The sequence below is a fragment of the Stegostoma tigrinum genome, chromosome 21 (assembly GCF_030684315.1).
Source record: "Stegostoma tigrinum isolate sSteTig4 chromosome 21, sSteTig4.hap1, whole genome shotgun sequence".
Lineage (NCBI taxonomy): Eukaryota > Metazoa > Chordata > Chondrichthyes > Orectolobiformes > Stegostomatidae > Stegostoma > Stegostoma tigrinum.
The window spans coordinates 55,143,736-55,154,914 of NC_081374.1; the positions used below are offsets into that span (position 1 = coordinate 55,143,736).

General features: G+C 43.5%; 1 protein-coding gene across 1 annotated transcript; it reads left to right on the forward strand.

Moving 5' to 3' along the window:
- Positions 1-8,332: 8,332 nt before the first annotated feature.
- Positions 8,333-10,483, forward strand: LOC125462799 (probable G-protein coupled receptor 139). Its single transcript, XM_048553191.2, has 2 exons — positions 8,333-8,747; positions 9,421-10,483. Exons 1-2 carry the CDS (start codon positions 8,462-8,464, stop codon positions 10,320-10,322), a joined length of 1,188 nt encoding a protein of 395 aa, XP_048409148.2. The 5' UTR covers positions 8,333-8,461; the 3' UTR covers positions 10,323-10,483.
- The last annotated feature ends 696 nt before the right edge of the window (positions 10,484-11,179 follow it).

Genomic DNA, 11,179 nt, shown 5'->3' on the forward strand with positions numbered 1-11,179 from the left:
GCAGCATGGGATCAAATCTCAACATGGCCTTTGGAATGGAATTTGAAGGCAGTTCATAAATCTGCAATATAAACCAAGTCTCATTAACGATGACTGTTCAACTAATCATTGATTGGTGTAAAATCCAAATTGGGTTCACTCATATCCCTGTAGGATTGGAAATCTGCTGTTGTACTCTGTTTGGCCAACATGTGGCGACAGACTGCCCACTCTGGGATGAGTGGGGATTTTCCCCGAAATCTCTGGGACGTGGGTCTGTGGAATTCCTTTCCTGGGATAGTAGCTGTTTAGGGAGGGGAGAGACAAAAGTCATGATCTCACCAAAACTTGGAGAAAACTCAAGAAGGAGATCAGTGACATTGAGGTGTACAGTGCAGGAAAAGACCTTTCAGCCCATTGTGTCCGTGCTGCTGAGAAACAAACCACCTCACCATTCTAAACCCACTCCCCAGGACTGAGCCCAAGGCTTGACATTGTGAGTGCATATCTAAATAATTCTTCTTTTGTATTAGGGCTTCTGTCTCTCCCACTCTTACAGGCAGTGAGTTTCAGATCCCCACCACCCTCTGGGTGAAAACATTTTTCTTCACGTCCCCTCAAAACCTCCTGCATATTCTCTTAAATGTTTGTACGCCACACACCCTGGTACTTGAACCTTCCATCAAGGGGAAATGTTTCTTCCAATCTCCCCTATCTCTGTCCCGCATTATTTTATACATCTTAATCATGTACCCTCTCAATATCCTCTGTCCTATGGAAAACAACCTCAATCTGTCTTCAATAACTGGATCTGTCTATCCCAGGCAAAATCCTGGTAAATCTCCCTCACACCTTCTCTTGTGCAATCACATCCCTCCTATAATGTGTATTATGGGACTGTATACTCTTGCCGTGTGTCCCTGAATAATGCTTTTTCACAATTCTACCATAGCCTCCCTGCACTTAAACTCAATGCCTTAGCAAACAAAACCAAGTGTAATGTATGCCTGTTTAACACTTCATCTCCTTATCCCACTCTGTAAATGGACTGATGGACATGCACCCAAGCTCCCTTTGATTCTCAGTGCTTCACAGCATCCAACCATCCATCATGTGTTTCCTTGCCTGTCCTCCTGCCCAAGTGCAACACTCCACACCTGCCAGGTTGAACAAGTGTTCTTAAGGTCAGCTTCAGGGTTCATGGATCTTACTGACCAGACCTGTACTATGCACGCCAGCAAACTCCCAGACAGAGTCTCTCTACTGAGGAAGACCGTGGTCCCTGTGGAGGATTGAGACACTATGTGTGCCCTTGACAGAATATCATGCACCCAAATAAGGGATGGATACTTAAAAATGGGAGCTTTTAAGGATGGAATCCACAACTGCACTTGTATCTGACTGCTCTACACAAACCTCAGTCAAGCAGCAACAAATATGAGCGTATTGTCTCAATAGTAAAAGGTTGCAGAGGTCTCAGATGCAGAGAGATCTGGGAGTCCTTGTGCATCAGACCATAAGAGGTAGGAGCAGAAATGAGGCCATTCTGCCCACATTGAGTCTGCTCCACCATTCAATCATGACTGATAACTTTTTCAACCCCATTTCCCAGTTTTTCCCTGTAACCCTTGATCCCCTTGACAAACAAGAACATATCTAACTCTGTCTTAAATATGGTCAATGATTCACGAATCTCTGTCCGATAAAGTTTATCGTTATCTCCATTTTAAAGGGTCTTCCCTTTAGTCTAAGGCTGTGCCCTCAGATCCAAGGTTTTCTTGCCAATGGAAACATCCTCCCAATGTCCACTCTCAACAGGCTGTTCAGTATTCCTTAAGTTCCAATTAGAATGCTGTTATCCTTCTGGATTCTATCGAGTATAGACCCAGAGTGCTCAAACATTCTTACATGTCAAGTCTTTCATTCCTGGAGTCATTCTCGTGAACCTCCTCTGGAACCTCTCCAGGCTTGATACATCCTTCCAGAGGTAAGAGGCCAAATATTGTTCACAATACTCTCAATGTGGTCTGACCAGTCCTTTAGAAAGCCTCAGAGATACATCCCTGATTTTATATTCTAGTCCTCTCCAAATAAATGCTAAAATTATATTTGCCTTCCTAACTACTGACCGAACACGTAAGTTCACCTTAAGAGACTCCGACGTCCTTTTGCACTTTAGATTTCTGAATTTTCTCTCCATTTAGAACTGTTCATGCCCCTACTCTTCCTACCAAAGTGTACAGCCTTACACTTTCCCACGTTGTATTCCATCTGCCACTTCTTTGACCACTCTCCAATCCTGTCCATCCTTCAGCAGCTTCCCCTCCTCTTCAATACTATCTGTTGCTCTTCCTACCTTTATATCATCAGTAAACTTTTCCAAAATGCCCTCAGTTCCTTTATCTAAATCAATAATGTATAAAGAGAAAGGTTGTGATCCCTGCACTGACCCTTATGGAATACAACTTGCTACTGGCTGCCATCCTGAGAAAGACCCTTTTATCCCACTCCCTGCTTTCTGCCAGATAGCCAATCTTCTCTCCATGCTATCACCTTGCCTCTTACACCTTGGGCTCTCGTCTTACTCTGCAGCCTCCTGTGCAGTACCTTATCAAAGGCATTCTTCAATTCCAGTTAGATAACATCAATTGACTCTCCTTGGTCTACCCTGCTCGTTACACCCTCAAAGAATTCTAAAAGATTTGTCAGGCATGACCTCCCCTTGATCAAACCATTTGCTGTATTTTCCCATGCACTTACAAGTATTCAGAAAGCTCATGCAATTTCCTTCAGAAGGGTCTAGGTCTGAAATATCAGCTTTCCTGCTCCTATGATGTTGCTTAGCCTGCTGTGTGCATCGAGCTCTACAGCTTGTTATCTCAAATCTCACACCCAACCTGGTTTTGAATTGCACAGAATCTTCTGCTGAATGCAAGCATCATAAATGGACAATTATCATTGGGGTCACAATGAATTGTAAGAGAAATCCTCTCCACAACTCAATATATTGGATAGAACTATCTTGGAAGTCTGCTGTCACCATCCTGCTTATTAGTCAAACACAAAAATCACACAACACCAGGTTATAATCCATCATGGGCCTCCTGCAGTACACAATGATGCCACCCGAAGGTTGCAAGAACAGCAACTCAAATTCCACTTGGGAACCATGCAGCCCAATGGTATCAATGTGGACTTCACAATCTTCAAAATCTCCCCTTCCCCCACTGCATCCCAAAACCAGCCCAGTTCTTCCTCTCCCCCCACTGCATCACCAAACCAGCCTAGCTCATCCCTTCCCCCCCTGCATCCCAAAACCAGCCCAGCCTGTCTCCGCCTCCCTAATCTGTTCTCCCTCTCACCCATCCCTTCCTCCCACCTCAAGCCGCACCTCCATTTCCTACCTACCACCTCATCCCACCTCCTTGACTTCTCCATCTTCGCTGGACTGACCTATCCCCTCCCTACCTCCCCACCTATACTCTCCTCTCCACCTATCTTCTTTTCTCTCCATCTTCGGTCCGCCTCCCCCTCTCTCCCTATTTATTCCAGTTCCCTCACCCGATCCCCCTCTCTGATGAAGGGTCTAGGCCTGAAACATCAGCTTTTGTGCTCCTGAGATGCTGCTTGGCCTGCTGTGTTCATCCAGCGCCACACTTTGTTATCTTGGATTCTTGAGCATCTGCACTTCCCATTATAACCAGGTTATAATCCAACAGGTTTATTTGAAGACATCAGTTTATTTATAAACCTGTTGGATTATAAGCTGGTGTTACATGACTTTTGACCCTGTTCATCACAGTTCAACACTGGCAACTCTGCGTCTTGTTCAAAATGAACAGAATAAATTTGAAATAGAAGTTGAATGTGAGAAAATGTGAAGCTGTTCTGTTTGGAAGTGAGAGCAATAGAACAGAGTATTATTTTAATGGAGAAAGACTGCAGAAAACTTCAATACAAGGGGACTTGGGGGGACGTCTGCACAAAATGCAGAAAGCTCGCAGGTAATCATAAAATCTAATGTAATGTTGGGCATTATTTCAAGGGTGGCGAGGTCTAAGAGGAGAGAAGTCTTTCTGCAAATGTGAAAGGTGCTGTTGAGATAAGAAGAGATAACATTGCATTTGAGGCAGATCAGTAATATTCAGAAGAATGATCTCAGGATGGAAGATTTGCCTATGGAGCAAAGATTAAACAGACTACTACTGTATTCACTGGAGTTTAGAGGAATGAGAGGCAAGCACATGAAGAGTGTTGAAAGTGTGATGCACAGAGCATGTTACTCCTCACGGGAAAGTCTCAGAATAAGGGGCATTGTCTCAGAATGAAGGGGCACCAATTGAAGACTGAGATGAGGGGAAATTTCTTCTCTCAGAGGGTCGTGAGTCTTTGGAACTCACTGTCACAGAGAGCTGTGGGCGCTGAGCCCTTGTGTATATTTAAAGCTGAAATAGATTTTAGTAAATAGGGGAATCAAGATATTAGAGTAAAGGCGGGAGAGTGGACGTGTATACAGGTTTGGCCCCCTCACTTAATGATGAGGGAGGTAAATATCTGGAGGTAAATGAATTCAGTAATATCTAACAAAATTCCAAAATGCTTAAAGGGATTGACAGTAATCGGGTGGATTTAAACTAGCTCAGCAGGGGAATGGGCAACAGTGGTGTAGTTCCAGTACACAGGAGGATGAGAGTAGGGCGGACCTGGACAGGATTTCACTGTCACAGGAGTGTGCTGAAAGACAGCAAGCTGGATTGAAGTGTGTCTACTTCAACGCCAGCAGTATCCGGAATAAGGTAGGTGAGCTTGCAGCATGGATAGGTACCAGGGACATCGATGTTGTGGCCATTTCGGAGACATGGATAGAGCAGGGTCAGGAATGGATGTGGCAGGTTCCAGGGTTTAGATCTTTCATTAAGGTCAGGGAAGGTGGGAAAAGAGGGGGACGAGTGGCTTTGTTAGTCAAGGACAGTATAACGGTGGCTGAAAGAACTTTTAATGAGGACTTGCCTACTGAGGTGGTATGGGCTGAGGTGAGGAACAGGAGATGAGAGGCCACACTGCTGGGAGTTTTTTATAGGCCTCCGCAAAGTTCCAGGGATGTGAAGGAGAGGATTGGCGAAATGGTTCTGGGCAGGAGTGAAAGGAACAGGGTGGTCATTATCAGAGACTTTAACTTCCCCAACATTGCCTGGAATTGCTACAACTCTAGTACATCGGATGGATCAGTGTTTGTCCAATGTGTGCAGGACGGTTTCCTGACACAGTATGTCGAAGGGCCGACAAGAGGGGAGGCCACACTCAATCTGGAACTTGGTAATGAACCAGGCCAGGTGTTTGATTTCATTGTAGGTGAGCACTTTGGAGAGAGTGGCCATAATTCGGTTACGTTTAGTTTCGCGATGGAAAAGGATAGGAATGTGCCACAGAGCAAGAGTTAAAGACAGGGGAAGGGCAATTATAATGCGATTAGGCAAGACTTAGGAGGCACAGAATTGGGTAGCAAAATGCAGGGGTTGGGGACAATCGAAATGTGGAGCTGGTTTAAGGAACAGATATTGTGTGTCCTTGATAGGTATGTCCCTGTCAGGCAGGGAGGAAGTGATAAGGTGAGGGAACCGTGGTTTACTAACGAAATTGTATCTGTTGTTAAGCGGAGGGAGGCTTATGTGACGTTGAGACGAGATGGGTCAGATGAGGTGATAGAGAGTTACAGATTAGCTAGGAAGGATTTAAAGAGAGAGTTAAGAAGACCAAGGAGCAGTCATTAGCAGGTAGAATAAAGGAGAATCCTAAAGCTTTTTATGGGGATGTGAGGAATAAGAGGATGACTAGAGTAGGAATAGGGCCAGTCAAAGACAGAAGTGGGAAGTTGTGTGTGGAGATCGGAGAGATGCTAAACAAATATTTCTCATCTGTTTCACTCAGGAAAAGGAGAATTTTGTAGAGGAGAAGACTGAGATATGGGCTATTAGGCCTGAAAGGATTGAGGTTAGTAAGGTGAAGGTGTTATCAATTCTAGAAGGTGTGAAGGTAGATAAACCCTTAGGCCGGATGGGATTTTTCTGAGGATTCTCTGGGAAGCTAGGGAGGAGGTGGTAGAGCCTTTGGTCTTGATCTTTGAGTCATCTACCAGAGGACTGGAGGGTTGCAAATGTTGTGCCCTTGTTCAAGAAGGGCAGTAGAGATGACCAAGGTAATTATAAACCTGTGAGCCTTACGTCTGTTGTATGAAAAGTTTTGGAAATGATTATAAGGGATAGGATTTATAATCATCTCGAAAGCAACAATTTGATTGGAGATAGTCAGCATGGATTCGTCAAGGTCAGGTGTTGTCTCACAAAACTCATTGAGTTTTTTCAGAAGGTGGCCAAGCATGTGGATGAGGGTAGGGCAGTTGATGTGGTGTACATGGACTTCAGTCAAGCCTTTGATAAGATTCCACATGGTAGGCTATTGGAGAAAATGTGGAGGCATGGGATTGAGGGAGATTTGGCAGTTTGGAATAGAAACTGGCTTTCTGTAAGAAGGCAATGAGTGGTGGTTGGTGGAAAATATTCAGCCTGGAGACCGGTTACTCATGGTGTGCCTCAAGGATCTGTTTTGGGACCACTGCTGTTTGTCATTTTTATAAATGACTTGGACGCAGGCATAGGTGGATGGGTAAGTAAGTTTGCAGATGACGTGAAAGTCAGTGGAGTGGTGGACAGTTTGGAAGAATGTTGCAGGTTGCAGGGAGACTTGGATAAACTGCAGAATTGGGCTGAAAGGTGGCAAATGGAGTTCAATGTGGATAAATGTGAAGTGATTCACTTTGGAAAGAATAATCAGAAGGCAGAATACTGGGTCAATGGAAAGATTCTTGGTAGTGTGGACGTGCAGAGGGATCTTGGTGTCCATGTACGTAGATCCCTGAAAGTTGCCACCCAGGTTGATAGTGCTGTAAAGAAGGCTTACGGTTTGTTAGGTTTTATTGTAAGAGGGATTGAGTTCTGGAGCCATGAGGTCATGTTGCAACTGTACAGAACACTAGTGCGGCCTCATTTAGAATATTGCATACAGTTCTGGCTGCCCCATTACAGGAAGGATGTGGAAACATTGGAAAAGGTGCCAAGGAGATTTACCAGGATGTTGCCTGGTCTGGAGCGAAGGTCTTGTGAAGAAAGGCTGAGGGATTTGGGTCTGTTCTCATTGGAGAGAAGAAAGCCAAGTGGGGATTTAATTGAGACCTACAAGATGATCAGAGGATTAGGTAGGGTGGACAGTGAGTGTCTTTCTCCTAGGATGGTGACGTCAGCTTGTACGAGGGGGCATAGCTACACATTGAGGGGTGATAGATTGAAGACAGATATCAGAAGCAGGTTCTTTACTCAGAGAGTGGTAAGGGTGTGGAGCGCCCAGCTGCCAATGTAGTTAACTCAGCCACATTAGGGTCATTTAAACAGTCCTTGGATAAGCAGATGGATGATGATGGGATAGTGTAGGGGGAGGGGCTTAGATTAGTTCACAGGTCGGCGCAACATTGAGGGCCGAAGCGCCTGTGCCATGCAGTATTGTTCTATGTTCTATGTTCTATGTTCTCTGTTCTATGTTCTATGTAAGTGCAGGAAGTTTATTTCACTGGCCCTGTGGGTGAGTACCTGAGAAACTTCTCAGAATAAAGGACAATCCATTTCGGACTGAGATGAGGAGGAGCCTCTTCACAGAGAGGATGATGAATTTTTGAAATGCTGTGCCCCAGACAACACGTGGAAGCTCTACCATCAAGGCAAAGATTGGGAGATTTCAACCTACAAATGACATCAAGGCACATGGAAATGTACATTAATGGCCATGATTTGGAACTGCAGAGATGGTTTGGTAAGGGTGGAAGTGTGATGGGGTAGGTTCTGTGCTGTCAGATGAACGAGGCTGAACAGACCAGACATCTTCTTGCTGTCTGGACAGCTGCTCACCACTTTATTTTCGTCAGCTCACCCAGTGTGTCATGCTTCAGGCTTCCCCTGTCACCTTACGCCATGGCTTTCAATTTATGCACCGACCTGTAATTACATGGTCCCTCTCTTAAACAGACCTCGACATTTGTGATGCTCAGTCTCTAGCCCCAAAACCCATTTTACAGCCTGTACATCCATTAATGACATCACTCTTGCCTCAGCTAACCTCTGATATCACCTGGGTAATTACATCAGTTCTCTCCAGCACAGGGGAGATAGGATGGAAAGAGTAACTGTTTGTTTAGTAACTGTCACTAATGTCAGTCCCCATGGATCCTAATTGTGTTGCTGCAGGGTGTACTACATTGACTTATAGTGGGCATTGTTCAATTTGACCTCTCATAGCGTCAGTGAGACAGACAGCTGTGATACTAACGGAGATTTGCGACACCGGAGAGAGAGAGAGAGAGAGAGAAAGAGAGACAGGAGGAGGAGGACAGATCACAGTTTACAATTGGAGAGTAATAGATTAGAATGATGCAACAATGTACTGGAATCTGGCAATGATAGATTGGAACAATACAACGCTGGATTTGAATCTAAGAACAAATGATTGGAATGTTACAATAACAGATTGGAATGGTTTGACAATGGTTCAAAATGTGAGAACAGTCGATGGGAATGGGAAAACATGGGGAAGGGGTTTCATTGAGATGTTGAACTCTCTTTCTGCTACTTTTGATCGGAGGCCACTGAAATCCTGCATTCGTTTAGTCCTTCAGATTTTGCAATTCATTTATTATCCGATTCTCGCTATCGTTGCAGTGCCTGGTAAGTCTTTAGTATTTCGAAAATTGTGGTATTTACGGTGCAACACTTGCTGCTCTTATTTTACAGGCTCTGTGTTGTTTATTCTGCCAACCATTGATAAGGGCCTTACCGTGCTTGAAATTTACTCTCCCTTCTTTACTGCTTCTTGCTTTTCTCAAGGCTGGTAGGTCTGTAACCCTGGCTATCTTAGTGTCTGATTGAGTGCTCACTGACACAGTATCCATTCCTCTACTGACCTCATGTCGATGCAGTTGAGGTATTTGATCGATTGATACGAGAACCCTTGATTGCATTTACAAACAACATTGTTTTACCATTGGTTCTGTCATGGTTTTACATGAGGGTTGAATCTCTTAGTTCTTACCCATTTCCAAAATTCATTAACAGACAATTCAAGCTCAGTTTCTATGATATCCATTGTGGTGCAAAATGTATTACAACAGTCGCAAACACTTCAGTTAACAGCAACTTTTGTCTCATCTTATATTTTCATTACACAGTCAATTTATGGAATAACAGTCTTTAGATCCACCAAATAAACTGAACACTGTTGCAAACACTTGTCACAGCAATGGATACAAAATGCCTTTTGTACATCTCAATCAGTGCTCAATAAAGCTGGTAACATTGTTCCAACCACAAACGGTAACTTCATTGTTTGCTTTCCTCACAGCCAATGTAGTAACAATTGTGATCCTGTCCCAGAAAAAGTGTGGTCTCTCCCGATGTGTCTCTCACTACCTGGTAGCCATGGCAATAGCAGATCTCCTGGTCATTATCTTTGACCTCATTTTGCGACGCATTCCATTTGTCTATTTGGAAGGGCATCATTTCTTAGAAGGTATCCCTGTGTGCAATATCCACGCTGTCCTGCTTTATGCAGCCACTGACTGTTCTGTCTGGTTCACCGTCACTTTCACCTTTGATCGATTTGTGGCCATTTGTTGCCCAAATCTGAGAAGTAAATATTGCAATGTGAAAACAGCAACCGTGGTTCTGGCAATGGAGACTGGAATGAGCTGTTTGAAGAACATTTTCTGGTATTTTCTGTTTACTGATCAATATTATGACAGCAGCAGACCCTGGTTTTGTTGGGTGACAAGGGACGTGAAATTTTCTCCAGTCTGGGGAGCAGTTGAGTTCTGCCATTACATACTAACACCAGGAATTGCCTTTATTCTCATTCTGCTTCTCAATGTTTTAACGGTTAGACACATTGCAGTGACCAGCAGATCCCGCAGGAGACTCCATCAGCAGAACAACAGAAAGAGCAGCAAAGACCCAGAGATGAAGAGTCGAAAAAATTCCAGCATTTTATTGTTTCTTATCTCAGGGAATTTTATTCTATTATGGTCAGTATCAATGATGTATTCCATATATTGGAGAATGATGTTTTTGGGATATGAGTCTGTATATCTGCCTCGTTATGTAATGGAACTGGGCATCATGCTCCAGATGTTGAGTTGCTGCACAAACACTTTGATTTATGTCATCACACATCCTAAGTTCAGAGAGCATTTGAAGAATATTGTGTACTATCCCTTTACTTCAATCGTGAAATGTATTATACATTGAGACTGACTGTAGAATTACATCATCAGCAATCAATTTTGCATGCGTTTCTGTCTCATCCACAGTCCCGGTGTCTTGTTAATAGACATCATTGTAAGAAGATGATATCTCCAGGACCTTTGCTCTGTGATTTTTCCTGCCTAATTTGCCAGCCTGTGCACCTGTGCCAGGACACTGTTTATCTGCATCTCAATCCAAGTGTGGGTGTGTGGCTGTGCATGTGTGGAAGCATCAGACAGATAGATAGAGGAGAAAGTTCAGTAGTAGATGCACTACTCAAGAGTCATCACAACATGATCAAATGTTGTCCAGTTTGAGGCTGATAAACATGGTACCAACCTTGGCCTTTTAACTTATTTAAAAGAAATACAAACCCGTGAAAGCACAGTTGGTTTTAGAGTACAGCAAAAACAGGATGTGAAATGTAACATGGTAACGCAACAGCTTTAGAATTTTAAGGAGGCATTTCATACTTCTCAAAAACTCATTTCACTGAGAGACACTTCAATGTGAAGGGAATTCCATTCTTTACTCACCACAGATGTTATGGATTGTATCAAGGTGAATGAAATTGGTCAATGCTGTGAAGCTGACTGGTATAAGGTTGGATTTCTTTGAACTATCATTGGATGATTTTCTGAAAGAGAGGGAGAAACTGGAATAAAAAAATCTAAACCAGCAAGAAGTACTATTTCTACAAAAGTAGATAAGAGGATATAGGGAGCTAAAGGAAATATTCATCACTGATTTAATGGAATTCAGGAAATAATGATGATAAAGGAGGGAATGATATGGCCATTGACCAAATATTTTCTATCTCTTTCTGTAGATAGTGGCATAAAAAATGCCCAAAATGATAG

Bases quoted from the DNA above. Each gene is read 5' to 3' on its own strand.
- LOC125462799 (XM_048553191.2), top strand. From the start codon at position 8,462: ATGTACTGGAATCTGGCAATGATAGATTGGAACAATACAACGCTGGAT. The intron at 8,748-9,420 runs GTAAGTCTTTAG...CTTTCCTCACAG, and splicing joins CGCTATCGTTGCAGTGCCTG to CCAATGTAGTAACAATTGTG.